The following is an 18387-nucleotide window of genomic DNA, read 5'->3' on the forward strand; positions in this document are numbered from 1 at the left end:
CCGGAAGTTGGAGTATCAGTAGTCGAGTGTTTTAGCAGAGCGAGTACTACAGTCAATGTGTTGATAGAATTTCGCCATTCTTTTCCTCAAATGTGCTTTGTTAAAATCCCCAGCAACGATAAATGAAGCCTCAGGATATGTGGTTTCCAGTTTGCATAAAGTCCAGTGAAGCTCTTTGAGGGCTGTCGAAGTATCGGCTTGATGAGGGAAATGTACACGTCTGTGACTATAACTGAAGAGAATTCTCTTGGGAGGTAATATGGTCCGCATTTGATTGTGAGGTATTCTATGTCGGGTGAGCAAAAGGACTTGAGTTCCTGTATGTTATCACAATCACGCCATGAGTCGTTAATCATGAAACATACACCCCCACCCTTCTTCTTCCTGGAGAGATATGTATTCCTGCCTGCACTATGAACTAAGAACCCAAATGGCTGGACAGACACAGACAGTATATCCCGAGAGAGCCATGTTTTCGTGAAACAGAGAATTTTACAATCCCTGATGTCTCTTTGGAAAGAAATCCTTGCCCTGAGCTCACCAACTTTATTATCCAGAGACTGAACCTTAGCGAGTAATATACTCAGACGCTGTGGGTGGTGTGCACATCCTAAGTCGGACTAGAAGACTACCCCGAGTACCTCTCCTATGCCGGCGCTGTTTGGATTCGGTCTCTGGAATCAGTTCAATTGCCCTGGGGGGTAAGAAAAAAGGATCAGTTTTCCGAAAGTCATATTCCTGGTCGTAATACTGGTAGTGCTGGCGAGTTACCGCCGCTCTGATATCCAATAGTTCTTCCCGGCTGTATGTAATAACACAAAAAATGTCTGGGCTAATAAAGTAAGAAATAACACATAAAAAACAAAATACTAAAACGTGTCCTAAGAACTAGGAAGTTCCTCCCAGAACTATGTGATGAGAAAGATACCTGATTAACCCAGGTTTTATTGAGCTTGAGATGCTCACTATCTGGCAGGTGCATCTCTTGTAATTTAATTTAATTTTACTAGGCAAGTCAGTTAAGAACAAATTCTTGTTTTCAATGACAGCCTTGGAACAGTGGGTTAAGGGGCAGAATGACAGATTAGTACCTTGTCAGTGGGTTTTGGGTAAGCTTCTCCTTTAAGTTAAGACACCGTGGAGCCAGCATGAGATCTGGCTCAGAAAATTTACCTCAATGCAAGGATGAGAAATGTGTTGTCCTCCGAATTGTCCCATTATCCCACAGTGGCATATCCCTTCCCTTCATTGAGGTACGTTTTCTGAACCATATCTTGTGCCGGCTCCACGGTGTTTTAATGTAACCATAATTGCATTCCGACCCCAAGTAGGTGTGAACAAGTGTAACGGTAGGGTCTGTATTTTCTGGCAAAACCTGAATGGTAGCTCAGCGGGTAGGGTCTGGGATTTGGGATCAGAGGCACATCGAATCCCGGCTATAGTTAAAAAAATGTTTGGAGTCCACACCATTGTTGTTAAAAAGTATTATCTAGTGTATTCTATGATAATATTTTGTCTTCAGCATCCTAAATAATACCACTGATGCACAGTTTTTGTAATTCTTTTATATATATTTTTAATTTTACCTTTATTTAACTAGGAAATGTCAGTTAAGAACAAATTCTTATTTTCAATGACGGCCTAGGAACAGTGGGTTAACTGCCTGTTCAGGGGCAGAACGACAGCTCGGGGGTTTGAACTTGCAACCTTCCGGTTACTAGTCCAATGCTCTAACCACTAGGCTACCCTGCCATAATATTGAACCTGGAGGCAAAAAGGGTAAGTGCGAATCACACATACTAACTAAATGTAGTTTACCTAATCACTAATCTGCATTATGTTAAAAACTCTGAGTAATAAGCAGTTTTCATTAAGGCACAATTTGGTGAAATCCCTAAAGGACTCAGAAAGCCTTGGTTTCCCATTACAATACATAGGTATGTACAATGAGTGTGCACCCTCCCTTGTCATCCGTGGTAGAACCATAAGTTCGCTAGTCAAGAGTTCCGTCTCACTTATTTTATCCCCAAAACTCACCAGCCATTAGGTGCCTTCCACTGGTTACAATGGAAACAAAAGGATATGGTAGCAAAAGCATGGTTAATACAGATGCCCAATCCCAAATCGACCCCTAAATGCACTTGTGAACTGAGAGGTTTTGATTGGTATAAGCAACGTGGTGAAACATACACCCAGCCTTTCAATGGGCAAGGTGGTGTGATTACAATTTTGCTTACACAGTTGGAAAAATCGACTCAGATCTCCACAAGTGCATAGGGCATAGGGTTTAGGGGTCGACTTGGGATTGTGTGACATCATTATCATTGCTCTTTAATGTAACACTTACAATATGTAGATCAGGGCCCGGTTTCCCAGTATCGATGGAATTTAGGCTTATGAATGTTTTAAAGATGCATCTTTCCTACAATGGCCGAAGATGTAACATACATTTCCCAAAACACCACACAGAGAAAATGTTCGCTAAGTATGTCATTGAGGCATGTGTCCATATTGATAAAATCGAAAGGAAGGCATCGCTGCTCTTGGATCAGATTTATCCATTCAAATCTTATCTTAACATTATAAATATTCCACAATACTGATGATGGATCAGCTCCTAGAAAGATATAATCACTTAATGACTGCAAATATTGAGGTGGCTTATTCTAATGCTTACCCTATAATAATGTACTAAATCAATATTTGCCACATCATGGAATTTATTGAGGCAAATATTACCGACAGTGGCCTATTTTAGCAAAATACAACTCAATTGAAGGAACAATTTATTTAAATATTGAATTACAATATATAGACCTATGTAACCTATACTATAGGTTATTTATTTTTTAATGCAGTCAATTTCATTTTTTATTTCTAGCATATTTTCATCCTTTGCTTGTTCGTAACAATTGCAAAGTCATTGGAAACTTTGCATTTGTAGTCAAATTCGTTGTGAATTTATTGGTAAATAGCAAGCGTTTTCAAGTGCAATTATTATTTTATTTTTTATTAACCCCTTCACCACCCTCTTCGGGGGACAAATATATATTTTTACAGCTTTTTTTCTACATATACATACATTGTACATATACATTTTGCATACACATTTTACATGGTACTTTTATATAAAATAGTCACATAACAATAATACATTACCAAACATAAGCTTTTTAATCCCACTCTCAGCCCATCCCACATGTCACCATAGACCACCCTCGTTTGGTTTCCGCATCCACAGATTGTGAGCTAGAGATGAAAACCTTTCCTATGATTATTATTATATTACTTATTGACTGACTATGGCTCACCAAATCACCCAACACTGCTATTTGTCAGGTTAATTTTAAGTTTTTTTAACCATTCCTGAACCTGTGACCAGAATAAAGCTACACAGGGGCAATACCAAAATAAATTATCTATTGATTCTGTCTCTTCGCAGCAAAATCTACAGAGCTGAGATTGTTGTATGCCCCATATACAGTGGGGAGTACAAGTATTTGATACACTGCCGATTTTGCAGGTTTTCCTACTTACAAAGCATCATAGGTACACTTCAACTGTGAGAGACGGAATCTAAAACAAAAATCCAGAAAATCACATTGTATGATTTTGCATTTTATTGCATGACATAAGTATTTGATACATCAGAAAAGCAGAACTTAATATTTGGTACAGAAACCTTTGTTTGCAATTACAGAGATCATATGTTTCCTGTAGTTCTTAACCAGGTTTGCACACACTGCAGCAGGGATTTTCAGGTTTCGGGGCTGTCGCTGGGCAATACGGACTTTCAGCTCCCTCCAAAGATTTTATATTGGTTAGGCCACTCCAGGACCTTTAGATGCTTCTTATGGAGCCCCTCCTTAGTTGCCCTGGCTGTGTGATTCAGGTCATTGTCATGCTGGAAGACCCAGCCACGACCCATCTTCAATGCTCTTACTGGGGGAAGGAGGCCAAGATCTCGCGATACATGGCCCCATCCATCCTCCCCTCAATACGGTGCAGTCGTCCTGTCCCCTTTGCAGAAAAGCATCCCCAAAGATTGATGTTTCACCTCCATGCTTCACGGTTGGGATGGTGTTCTTGGGATTGTACTCATCCTTCTTCTTCCTCCAAACACGGCGAGTGGAGTTTAGACCAAAAAGCTAGATTTTTGTCTCATCAGACCACATGACCTTCTCCCATTCCTCCTCTGGATCATCCAGAGGGTCATTGGCAAACTTCAGATGGGCCTGGACATGCGCTGGCTTGAGCAAGGGGACCTTGCGTGCGCTGCAGGATTTTAATCGATGACGGCGTAGTGTGTTACTAATGGTTTTCTTGGAGACTGTGGTCCCAGCTCTCTTCAGGTCATTGACCAGGTCCTGCCGTGTAGTTCTGGGCTGATCCCTCACCTTCCTCATGATCATTGATGCCCCACGAGGTGAGATCTTGCATGGAGTCCCAGGCCGAGGGTGATTGACCGTCATCTTGAACTTCTTCCATTTTCTAATAATTGCGCCAACAGTTGTTGCCTTCTCACCAAGCTGCTTGCCTATTGTCCTGCAGCACATCCCAACCTTGTGCAGGTCTACAATTTTATCAATGATGTCCTTACAAATCTCTCTGGTCTTGGCCATTGTGGAGAGGTTGGAGTCTGTTTGATTGAGTGTGTGGACAGGTGTCTTTTATACAGGTAACGAGTTCAAACAGGTGCAGTTAATACAGGTAATGAGTGGAGAACAGGAGGGCTTCTTAAAGAAAAACTAACAGGTCTGTGAGAGCCGGAATTCTTACTGGTTGGTAGGTGATCAAATACTTATGTCATGCAATAAAATGCAAATGAATTACTTAAAAATCATACAATGTGATTTTCTGGATTTTTGTTTTAGATTCCGTCTCTCACAGTTTAAGTGTACCTATGATAAAAATTACAGACCTCTACATGCTTTGTAAGTGGGAAAACCTGCAAAGTCGGCAGTGTATCAAATACTTGTTCTCCCGACTGTATATAGCATTCTGTTGGTAGCAAGGATTTTATATGATAAATTAAATAGAAAAACTCTTAAGTGTTGAATCAAGTGTAGTTTTTTTGTACCAGTTCATAAACCATATGCCATGGAATTGGTACATCGAAAATCTCTTCCCATTTATTTTGAAACCTGTATGGTGCAGCTGTCCAAATTTTTGTCCTCAAATGAAACTGGTATATTTTTCTATTTATGCCAGTTCCTTTCAGCGAATTTGTATCTTTAATATATGGCAGGCAAACAAGTTCCCTACCTTCTCCCTTTTCCACTTTCCTCCTCCATTTGTGTGGTAGTGATGCAATCAGTTGGTTGTAAATTCAGATTGAGCAGATACTCCCATATATTTTTGATAACTGCATATGTGACATAACACTTCTGTTTCTATTCATAATATCACTAATAAATATAATACCATTTTTTTGCATTTTTTACAAAAAAAAAATGTTTTTTTTATTAATCAGTATATTTGAGTTTAACCATAACATTTGTTGTAATATTTGTTCTATCTTTTCTGGAGGATAAAACTGAAATTGTAAGCAGCTTTGTATGGCTTGTTTAAGAAAGTGCGATACTTAAATTAAATGTAATTTTCAATTAGTCGGAAATGAGAAGTTGTAATCTGTATGAAGGCAAAAAAGGCAATTTTTTTAACCTTTCTTAATAATCTACTGGAGAACCATTTTGTGTTTAAGTATAATTTATGTATGAGTGAAGCTTTTAGTGAGAGGTTTAAAAGCTTTAATATTTAATCATTTTAGCCCCCCCCAAATCACATTCATTATATCAATAGGCATGTTTAATTTTGTCTGGTTTAGCATTCCAAATAAATTGAAATTTTTTTTGCTCATATGATTTTTTTAAACGAGTCATGTGGAGTAGGCAGTGCCATTAGTAAGTTAGTAAACTGTGATAGGACCAAAGAGTTAATCAATGTAATTTTTTTCCACAAATAGACAAGTATTTACCTCTCCATGGTTGCAGAATCATATCTATTTTTGCTAACTTTCTATTGAAATTAATTGTAGTAAATTATTTTAATGTTTTTATATATTTTTTGAGATGTGAATACCAAGTATGTCTACTTCACCATCCGTCCATTTTATTGGTAAACTACAAAGTAGTGTAAACACTGTATTTTGTAACGATCCAATATGTAATATGGTACACTTTTTGGAATTTGGTTTTAATCCAGAAAGCCTAGAAAAGTGATCAAGATCTTCAATGAAACTGTGCAGGGATATAGAAAAAACTAGAGTCATTGGCATACATTGAAACTTTTGTTTTTATCCCCTGGATTTCTAACCACTTGATGTTCTTGTTGGATCTCATTTTAATAGCTAGCATTTCAATTGCAATAATAAATAGATATGGAGACAAAGGACAGCCTTGTTTTACTCCTATTAAACGCTCAATACTTTCTGAGAAGTAACCATTATTTACTATTTGACATCTGGGGTTACTGTTCATAACTTTAACCCATTGTATAAGAGATTCACCAAAATTAAAGTAATCAAGGCATTTGCATGTAAATTCTAGTTGTAATTTATTAAACGCCTTTTCAAAATCTGCTATGAAGACCAGGCCTGGTATCTTCAGTGTTTCATATATTATCTCCAATAAAGTGCAACTTTATTAAACAATGCTTTTTGGAAACAGCTTGGAGATTTAACAATGCTCCCACGAGGGTTCAAATTATGAACTTAGACTTACGATGCTTTTGGGAAACTGGGCCCTGGTACTTTTTCAAGTCTGCCCTCCAGTGGCCAGCAAATTACCAACAGTGAATATGTATGTTTCTTCCCTTCCAGACGGGACAGTGTGCCCTCTGTCTGCCTGGACATGCATGAGCAGGACCTGAAGATGAGGGAGTCAGAGGACTTTGATGCACACCATCTACTGCAGCAGCACTTGTACAAAGGCAGGAAACAGGTATTGCTTAGTCAAAGACAATTAGATCCTCAAAAATCTCAGGGGCGCTAAAAAACACTATTTTTTACCCTCTTCTCTTCCTCTCATTCCCTCACCTAACAGCACAGACACAGGTACAGTCGGAAGCAACTTGAAGTCAACAAAGACGAGCATGAGGTGCAAGAGATCTTCCAGAGAACCATGAGGAGCCGTCTAGAGTCATTCAAGTCAGCCAAAATGGGTGTCGCCCCACCCAAGAAGATAAGCAAGCATTTAAAGAAAGACCAGCCACAAAAGGTCAGGGAAGCCTGCACTTTTTCCTCCTTCCCCCTTGTCTTCATAACCATCTTCTTGGAGGCAATGTGATAATATGTATGTTTGACTTTGTCATTTTTAGATGCCAAATGGAAAATCCACAGATAACAGTAAAAGCCATGCTTATGGGGATGAAGGTACTTCTTTGCTCTTTGATTTTCACTTCTCTTTTGCATTATATGAGAAGGTTGAGGTCAAGGGTCGTTCTTAAACTACGGTGGTGTTTTTCTAGATTTTTTGGGGGGGGGGGGGTACCTATTCTAAATCAACTAAAACGGCAGCTTAATGCCTTTTAATAATTTGCACCATTATGATAACATTTTGCCACCAGTAGGAGTAGTAACACCAATGACACGTTTTAGGTATTTGAGGGTTTTCATAAATGGATGGCACATATTCTCAAGTAATAATTTACTAAAATGAAATGGATAACCATTTTGCATACAATGTAATTTCCCTTATTTTAAATTGAGTAACACCAATGACACTTTGTATTTATGTAAAATGATTGCTTCCGTCCCTCTCTTGCCCCAACCTGGGCTCGAGCCAAGCAAGGGAAACAACTACTTTGTCTCGAGTGACGTCACCAATTGAAACGCCACTAGCTAACTAGCTAGACATTTCACGATGGTTAAATGTATCAATGGAATCCTAAATTTTATAACATATTAAATGGGTGTGATTAGCTAATACTTTTCTTTAATATAAGCCCCTCCCCTGAGGGGCCACTGGAGGGAATGCTCAAGGTCCTTGAATACAGTATCTTTGGAGTGATTTTCAAGCCAGTAACAGCAATGACATAAACATTTGTGACACATAGGAAGAGGACAAGGCTGCTTACATTTGCTTTCTGCCATTTTGGTTTAGATACCTGTGCATTAGTAAACAACATCATTTAATTGTTTTCTGATTGACTGTTTCTCTTTGCCTCTAGATTTTGAGTTTTCTGAAGGAGACAGTGCCTCTGGTTACGAGGCTGCTGGCGGTTCATTCCCCATGAGAGCCTATAGAGGAGGTAAGAGAGTCTTCTTCACACCAACTCAAAATGAATTAAATCAACCAAGTTAACCTCTTACAGCTACTTTGTGCAATTTCCGCCTAAAGACAAATCTAACAGCCCTGTAGCTCAGGCACAGAACCAAGGATATGCATATTCTTGGTATCATTTGAACGGAAACACTCTGAAGTTTGTGTACATGTGAATTGAATGTAGGAGAATATAACACAATAGATCTGGTTTAGATAAAACAAAATGAAAAAAAACATACGTTTTCTATTTTTATTTTTGTATCATCATCTTTAAAATGAACAAGATAAAACAAACATTCAGATAGGATGATGGGGATAATTTCAGTGAAATATATAAGAGGGCAAAAGTACAAAGTTTCAGAGTGATAACTTCCAAAATGAGTGTGCTACATGACATTTATCATGAAATCACTCAGGTGTCCCACACAAGTAGCCCAAATGTACCCAAGTGGCCAAATTGGTGAAGGTATACAGTTTGAAACAAATAACTATATACAAAATACCAAAATGGTATTCTAACACACCTCCCCCCAAACATTTTTAGAAAATAAATGATGAAAAAAAATGGAAAAAAAAATATTATTGATTAAAAAATATGAAGAAAAAAAAAATATATACACATTTACAAAATAACATGGGTAACTATTTACACACTTTCAATATTTGGAAGACCCTCAGTCCTCTATCAAATCAAATCTATTTATATAGCCCCAGCCTAAAACCACAAACAGCAAGCAATGCAGGTGTAGAAGCACAGTGGCTAGGAAAAACTCCCTAGAAAGGCAAAAACCTAGGAAGAAACCCAGAGAGGAACCAGGCTATGAGGGGTGGCCAGTCCTCTTCTGGCTGTGCCGGGTGGAGATCACAGTGGTTGTAGAGGGTGCAACAGGACAGCACCTCAAGAGTAAAAATGAACAGTTTAGGGTTCCATAGCCGCAGGCAGAACAGTTGAAACTGGAACAGCGGCAAGGCCAGGTGGACTGGGGACAGCAAGGAGTCATGCCAGGTAGTCCTGACGCATGGTCCCAGGGCTCAGGTCCTCCGAGAGAGAGAAAGAGAGAATTAGAGAGAGCATACTTAAATTCACACAGGACACCGGATAAGACTCCCATTCAGAGTCAGTGTCACTGTGAAAGAAAATGTTCAGTTAGAATAGTTTCACATATGAGCCCGGTATCAACAGGTATAATAAACAGACATATATAGAGAGTTGAAGGTTGAAGGTTGAATATATTAGGTTGAATATATTATTATATTATTCTTACCTGCTAGATCTACCCTCTCTTTTATATTATGACATTTCAGCTAGATCTACTGTCTCTATTATATTATGACAGACCAGCTAGATCTACTGTCTTTATTATATTACAACAGACCAGCTGTATCTACTGTCTCCATTTCACTTTGGCCATTGATGTGGTCCTGCCATCTCCTCAACAGCCTCAAATGGGCTATTTCATGTGGGTTGGGGTGGGGCGGCAGACACACGCATCTCACATTTCATGACATTACATGTTTATATATTCCTTCTAAAATAAAATTAAAATCACAAATAATTTTTTATATTATTAATTTCAAACAAGGGCATTAGCATGATAAGAACTTACCAGTCCAAAACGATGTCCTCTCCCGTTCAAAAAATATACAATCGCTAAATGAAGCATCCTACAAAAATCTCTGTCTCACCTTCCCAATCAATTTCTTCTAAAATTGTGTGTACATCTGTATATCTAGACTTAGATTTAACTTTCCCTGACTTAGTCGCCATAATGATTGATATATATACAGCTGAATTTGCTCGTTAACCAAACAATGCAGTGCGTAATGCAGTGCGTAATGCAGTGCGTAAACTTCTTTCCGAGGCGCCGACAGAGATGGCCGCCTCGCTTCGCGTTCCTAGGAAACTATGCAGTTTTTTGTTTTTTTACGTGTTATTTCTTACATTAGTACCCCAGGTTATCTTAGGTTTCATTGCATACAGTCGAGAAGAACTACTGAATATAAGAGCAGCGTCAACTCACCATCAGTACGACCAAGAATATGACTTTCGCGAAGCGGATCCTGTGTTCTGCCTTTCACCCAGGACAACGGAATGGATCCCAGCCGGTGACCCAAAAAAACGACTTCGTAAAAGAGGGAAACGTAGCGGTCTTCTGCTCAGACTCCGGAGATGGGCACATCGTGCACCACTCACCAGTATACTTCTCATCAATGTCCAGTCTCTTGACAACAAGGTTGATGAAATCCGAGCAAGGGTAGCATTCCAGAGGGACATCAGAGACTGTAACGTTCTTTGCTTCACGGAAACATGGCTCACTGGAGAGACGCTATCGGAGTCGGTGCAGCCAGCTGGTTTCTCCACGCATCGCGCCGACAGAAACAAACATCTTTCTGGTAAGAAGGGGGGCGGGGGCGTATGCCTTATGGCTAACGAGACATGGTGTGGTCACAAAAGCATACAGGAACTCAAGTCCTTCTGTTCACCTGATTTAGAATTCCTCACAATCAAATGTCGACCGCATTATCTACCAACGGAATTCTCTTCAATTATAATCACAGCCGTAGATATTCCCCCCCAAGCAGACACATCGATGGCTCTGAACAAACTTTATTTGACTCTTTGCAAACTGGAATCCATACATCCTGAGGCTGCATTCATTGTAGCTGGGGATTTTAACAAGGCTAATCTGAAAACAAGACTCCCTAAACTGTATCAGCATATCGATTGCGCAACTAGGGCTGGAAAAACCTTGGATCACTGCTATTCTAACTTCCGCAACGCATATAAGGCCCTGCCACGCCCTCCTTTCGGAAAAGCTGACCACGACTCCATTTTGTTGATCCCTGCCTACAGACAGAAACTAAAACAAGAAGCTCCCACGCTGAGGTCTGTTCAACGCTGGTCCGACCAATCTGATTCCACACTCCAAGACTGCTTCCATCACGTGGACTGGGATATGTTTCGTACTGCGTCAGCCAACAACATTGACGAATACGCTGTTTCGGTGTGCGAGTTCATTAGAACGTGCGTTGAAGATGTCGTTCCCATAGCAACGATTAAAACATTCCCAAACCAGAAACCGTGGATTGATGGCAGCATTTGCGTGAAACTGAAAGCGCGAACCACTGCTTTTAATCAGGGCAAGGTGACCGGAAACATGACCGAAAACAAACAGTGTAGCTATTCCCTCCGCAAGGCAATCAAACAAGCTAAGCGTCAGTATGGAGACAAAGTAGAAGCTCAATTCAACGGCTCAGACACAAGAGGTATGTGGCAGGGTCTACAGTCAATCACGCATTACAAAAAGAAAACCAGCCCCGCCACGGACCAGGATGTCTTGCTCCCAGGCAGACTAAATAACTTTTTTGCCCACTTTGAGGACAATACAGTGCCACTGACACGGCCTGCAACCAAAACATGCGGCCTCTCCTTCACTGCATCCGAGGTGAGTAACATTTAAACGTGTTAACCCTCGCAAGGCTGTAGGCCCAGACGGCATCCCCAGCCACGCCCTCAGAGCATGCGCAGACCAGCTGGCTGGTGTGTTTACGGACATATTCAATCAATCCCTATACCAGTCTGCTGTTCCCACATGCTTCAAGAGGGCCACCATTGTTCCTGTTCCCAAGAAAGCTAAGGTAACTGAGCGAAATGACTACCGCCCCGTAGCACTCACTTCCGTCATCATGAAGTGCTTTGAAAGACTAGTCAAGGACCATATCACCTCCACCCTACCTGACACCCTAGACCCACTCCAATTTGCTTACCACCCAAATAGGTCCACAGACGATGCAATCTCAACCACACTGCATACTGCCCTAACCCATCTGGACAAGAGGAATACCTATGTGAGAATGCTGTTCATCGACTACAGCTCGGCATTTAACACCATAGTACCCTCCAAGCTCGTCATCAAGCTCGAGACCCTGGGTCTCGACCCCGCCCTGTGCAACTGGGTACTGGACTTCCTGACGGGCCGCCCCCAGGTGGTGAGGGTAGGCAACAACATCTCCACCCCGCTGATCCTCAACACTGGGGCCCCACAAGGGTGCGTTCTGAGCCCTCTCCTGTACTCCCTGTTCACCCACGACTGCGTGGCCGCGCACGCCTCCAACTCAATCATCAAGTTTGCGGACGACACAACAGTGGTAGGCTTGATTACCAACAACGACGAGACGGCCTACAGGGAGGAGGTGAGGGCCCTTGGAGTGTGGTGTCAGGAAAATAACCTCACACTCAACGTCAACAAAACTAAGGAGATGATTGTGGACTTCAGGAAACAGCAGAGGGAACACCCCCTATCGACATCGATGGAACAGTAGTGGAGAGGGTAGCACGTTTTAAGTTCCTCGGCATACACATCACAGACAAACTGAATTGGCCCACCCACACAGACAGCATCGTGAAGAAGGCGCAGCAGCGCCTCTTCAACCTCAGGAGGCTGAAGAAATTCGGCTTGTCACCAAAAGCACTCACAAACTTCTACAGATGCACAATCGAGAGCATCCTGGCGGGCTGTATCACCACCTGGTACGGGAACTGCTCCGCCCACAACCGTAAGGCTCTCCAGAGGGTAGTGAGGTCTGCACAACGCATCACCGGGGGCAAACTACCTGCCCTCCAGGACACCTACACCACCCGATGTTACAGGAAGGCCATAAAGATCATCAAGGACAACATCCACCCGAGCCACTGCCTGTTCACCCCGCTATCATCCAGAAGGCGAGGTCAGTACAGGTGCATCAAATCTCAAGGCCATCAGACTGTTAAACAGCCACCACTAACATTGAGTGGCTGCTGTCAACACACTGACTCAACTCCAGCCACTTTAATATTGGGAATTGATGGGAAATTATGTCAAATATATCACTAGCCACTTTAAACAATGCTACCTAATATAATGTTTACATACCCTACATTATTCATCTCATATGTATACATATATACTGTACTCTATATCATCTACTGCATCTTTATGTAATACATGTATCACTAGCCACTTTAACTATGCCACATATGTATATACTGTACTCGATACCATCTACTGTATCTTGCCTATGCCGTTCTGTACCATCACTCATTCATATATCTTTATGTACATATTCTTTATCCCCTTACACTTGTGTGTATAAGACAGTAGTTTTGGAATTGTTAGTTAGATTACTTGTTGGTTATTACTGCATTGTCGGAACTAGAAGCACAAGCATTTCGTTACACTCGCATTAACATCTGCTAACCATGTGTATGTGACAAATCAAATTTGATTTGATTTGATTTGTAATATGTGCTTCTCCTTCCGGTATGAAACTTCAATAGCGAATGACTCACTTTACGCCGGAGCTTACTACATGGGTTGGTCTTGCAACACATAAATATGGCTTATTGCCGTTTAGCTCAGCTCATTGGCTATCTACCCAGCTAGATTTCAAGACGATCAGTGGTCATTGGGTTAAAAGACAGTCAATCAACGAAACAGCGGGCAAATCATTGGTGCACAATGATGTGATGACTTGTTGTCTTCAAATCGGTTTCTTTCAGTCAGCGAAATGGCCCATCAGGTTTGATTGTGTTACAAACAAACCAGTTGATTGCAGTGAAACCAAACATGACTGGAAAAGTCACGTTCTGTGTGGGTTATTTACCTGGAATGTGTCGTCGAAAATGGAATGAGACGGAATTCACGACACAAGCGGTGCACAAAATGTTTCGTGTTAGGCTATAAAAACGGATTTGATCAAACAAAAGATCATTCATTGTGTAACAATGAGCATTGGAATTGCAAACAGACGAAGATCGTCAAAGGTAAACTATTTATTTTAATGCAGTTTGTGATTATGTTACGCCTGTGGGGGCTCTATGCTCAGATAATCGCATCGTATTCTTTTACAGTAAATCATTTTTTAAATCTGACAACGCAGTTGGATTAGCAAGATTCTAGGCTTTCGATCACCGTATGTTGTGGAATTTCAGCCCGCTAGCGGGTTCCGTGCGCAGAGAGGTTAAACATGTCTAAATCAGACACTAAAACACTTCAGTCACAAAACAACAATAAGCTCACCTCTTAAGAGACCTTTCAATCGATTAAATAATTTCCAATTAATTTAAATCTCTCTCCTGGTCTAGCTGGAATTGTCAACCCAGCTTTCATGGCGGAGATGGACACCATGGACCCCATGCCACCAATGCAGCAGATTCCTTCATGGCTGGCTGAAACCGAGGTGGACAGCAGCAACATGGTCCCTTCTCAGAGGGCTCAGCTGAGACTGCCCTGGACACCGAGCAACCTCCGCCGCCTGGCTCCGCTGTGCCTCAGTACCCATTCCAATGACTCCTTCCTGCTGGCTGACTCCCCTGCCACACAGGAGGGCATCTCTGAGCTCCCACCACCACCTCCCCCACAAGACGGACAGGGTCAGGGAACCCACAAGTAGTCCTTCCACAAACTGACCTCTTTTGACCCCTAATCCAGGTTCTGACCTCAGTTGCCAAAGATCAAACTGCAGACATCAGACTTGTTTTTTGTTCTGTTCATTTGTTAAATCATAGTCCTGTATACCCAGACAAAACAATCCAGGTCGTCACCCTTATGCTCTCCGAATAAGGCTTTGGGAATTGCACAATTTACTGAATTCTTCTGTGTTTAATTGTAGTTTAGGTTTTTTAAAGGGGACTGCACTGGATGCAACTCCATCTTAAGCCAGGGAGATCATGAGACAAACACCAAATAAGAATAATTAGACATGTGACCTTGCCGTCCAAATCCATGGACTCAGTTTACCTGACAAAACCAATCCCTTAAAACAACTCACTTAGATCCAATGTTGACCGACAGTAACAGAAAGTTTAACCGCACTCCCCGTATTTAAGTCCATTGAATGACACCAAACATGCAAGTTTATGCATGGTTTCAGACTGTCCTTTTTGTGACCACACCACCTCAGCCCTTTATGTGAGAAAATCATCTAAATTTATATTGCAGATTTAGAAATGTTAGGCCTATTGAAATGATGTCTTAATCGCTTTGTGTGTGTTTTTTTCAGTTTGTTTGAGAGACCTGTAGCCACTATTTATTCACCGATAAAGTGTATTGGCCACCTGTATCTTGTATCAGTTTGTTTGACTTTTGTATTACACTAATCTAAGCAGAATAATGTTCAGGTGAGACATTCACAGATGGTGAGGGGCTGCAACAATCATTCACTTACAATGGTGTCATTCATAATAGCCAGGTATTCCACAATGACTAGCTTTGTGTCTCTTATGGTAAATATATTTTTTTCGTAAGGGTGTTGATTTCTTTTTGTATAATATCAACAGTAGGACATTTCCATGTGAAAAGCTCCATGAACACTGTTGTGAAGTTCAAAGGATCAAATTAGGTGTCAAATAAAAGCTAAGTGTCTATATTTTGGAAAGATTAAGATATTCGGAGAGTATTCAGACCCCTTCACTTTTTCCAGATGTTGTTACGTTACAGCCTTAATCTAAAATCGATTAAATAGTGTTTAACCCTCATCAATCTACACACAATATCCTATAATGACAAAGCAAAAACACATTTTTAGAATGTTAGAACATTTATTAAAAATAAAAAACAAATCACATTTAAGTATTCAGACCCTTTACTCAGTACTTTGTTGAAGCTACAATATGATGCTACAAGCTTGGCACACCTGTATTTGGGGAGTTTCTCCCATTTTTCTCTGCATATCCTCTCAAGCTCTGTCAGGTTGGGGAGCGTCGCCACACAGCTATTTTCAGGTCTCTCCAGATGTTCGATCGGATTCAAGTCCAGGCTCTGGCTGGGCCACTCAAGGACATTCAGAGACTTGTCCCAAAACCATTCCTGCATTGTCTTGGCTATGTGCTTGATGTTGTTGACCTGTTGGAGGGTGAACCTTTGCCCCAGTCTGAGGTCCTGAGCGCTCTGGAACAGGTTTTCATCAAAAATCTATCCCTCGATCCTGACTAGTCTCCCAGTCCCTGCCGCTGAAAAACATCCCCACAGCATGATGCTGCCACCTACATGCTTTACCATCGGGATGGTATTGGCCAGATGATGAGCGGTGCCTGGTTTTTTCCAGACCTGGCGCTTGGCATTCAGGCAAAAGAGTTCAATCTGGGTCATCATCAAAATCTTTTTCTCATGGTCTGAGAGTCCTTTAGGTGACTTTTGGCAAACTCCAAGCGGGCTGTCATGTGCCTTTTACTGAGGAGTGGCTTCCGTCTGGCCACTCTACCATCAAGGCCTGATTGATGGAGAGCTGCAGAGATGGTTGGAAGGTCTGGAAGGTTCTCCCATCTCTACAGAGCAACTCTGGAGCTCTGTCAGGGCTCCCTGACCAATGCCCTTCTCCTCGAATTGCTCAGTTTGGCCGGGCGCCCAGCTCTAAGACGGTCTTGGTTGCTCCAAACTTCTTCCATTTAAGAATTATGGAGGGGAGACCTTCAATGCTGCAGCAATGTTTTGGTACATTTCCCCAGATCTGACCCTGTCTCAGAGCTCTACAGACAATTCCTTCGACCTCATTGCTTGGTTTTTGCTCTGACATGCACTGTCAACTGTGGGACCCTATATAGACAGGTGTGTGCCTTGCTAAACCATGTCCAATCAGTTTAATTTACCACAGGTGGACTTCAATGAAGTTGTAGAAAGATCTCAAGGGTGATCAATGGAAACAGGATATACCTGAGCTAAATGTTTTATTGCATAGCAAAGGATCTGAATAATTACAGTACCAGTCAACAGTACTCATTCCAGGATTTTTCAATATTTTTACTATTTTCTACATTGTAGAATAATAGTGAAGACATCAAACTATGAAATAACACATATGGAATCATGTAGTAATCAAAAAAGTGTCCTACAAATCAAAATATATTTAATATTTGAGATTCTTCAAAGTAGCCACTCTTTGCCAGGATGACAGCTTTGCACACTCTTGGCATTCTCTCAACATGCATTTCAATGAACAGGTGTGCCTTGTTAAAAGTTAATTTGTGTAATTTGCGTTTGAGCCAATCAGTTGTGTTGGGACAAGGTAGGATTGACATACAGAAGAAAGCCCTGTTTGGCAAAAGATCAACTCCATATTGTGGCATGAACAGCTCAAATAAGCAAAGAGAAACGACAGACCATCATTACTTTAAGACATGAAGGTCAGTCAATCCGGAAAATTTCAAGAACTTTGAAAGTTTCTTCATGTGCAGTCGCAAAAACCATCAAGCAATCCGATGAAACTGGCTCTCATGAGGACCGCCACAGAAAAGGAAGACCCGGAGTTACCTCTGCTGCAGAGGATAAGTTCATTAGCTTTACTAGCCTCAGAAATTGCTGCCCAAATAAATGCTTCCACGAGTTCAAGTAAGAGACACATCTCAACATTAACTGTTGAGAGGAGATGTCGTGAATCAGTTCTTCATGGTCTAATTTCTGTGATGAGTGATGGAGTGCTGCATCAGATGACCTAACCTCCACATTCCCCCGACCTCAACCCAATTGAGATGGTTTGGGATGGGTTGGACTGCAGAGTGAAGGAAAAGCAGCCAACAAGTGCTCAGCATATGTGGCAACTCATTCAAGACTGTTGGAGAAGCATCCCAGGTGAAGCAGGTTGAGAGAATGCAAAGAGTGTGCAAAGCTGTCATCAAGGTAAAGAGTGGCAACTTTGAAGAATCTCAAATATATTTTGATTTGTTTAACAAATGTTTGGTTACTACATAATTCCATATGTGTTATTTCATAGTTTCGATGTCTTCCCTATTATTCTACAATGTAGAAAATAGTAAAAATAAAGAAAAGCCCTGTAATGAGTAGGTGTCCAAACTTTGACTGGTCCTGTATATCAGTAACAACAATAACAACTCTGAAAGTTACATGTTTCAATAGTCTCACACTCCCTCATAACAATACCTGTAGCATTAACATTGAAATGCTTTATTTATTTAAAGTTATGGACTTCTACACAGGAGTAATTTGCAACACACCTTTTACGGGAGCTACGGGTAGTACCAGGGTGTTAGTAGGTGATGTAAACACACAGATGACATTTTTTTAAATAATGAAAAAAAAATATGTTAAAATCATCCAGCTACTGTAGCTGCCTCCTTAACATCAACAGG

At 41.1% G+C, this 18387-nt stretch overlaps 1 protein-coding gene across 1 annotated transcript in view; it reads left to right on the forward strand.

The window, feature by feature from the left end:
* Positions 1-15867, forward strand: part of nhe3b (putative sodium hydrogen exchanger 3b) — a 70236-nt gene extending 54369 nt beyond the window's left edge. Inside the window, 5 exon segments of the mRNA NM_001160482.1 lie at positions 6821-6941; positions 7044-7217; positions 7318-7372; positions 8170-8250; positions 14389-15867. Coding sequence (NP_001153954.1) covers positions 6821-6941; positions 7044-7217; positions 7318-7372; positions 8170-8250; positions 14389-14696 — 739 coding nt within the window. The 3' untranslated portion in view covers positions 14697-15867.
* The last annotated feature ends 2520 nt before the right edge of the window (positions 15868-18387 follow it).

Source organism: Oncorhynchus mykiss, chromosome 32 (assembly GCF_013265735.2).
Source record: "Oncorhynchus mykiss isolate Arlee chromosome 32, USDA_OmykA_1.1, whole genome shotgun sequence".
In the NCBI taxonomy this organism is placed as follows: Eukaryota; Metazoa; Chordata; class Actinopteri; order Salmoniformes; family Salmonidae; genus Oncorhynchus; species Oncorhynchus mykiss.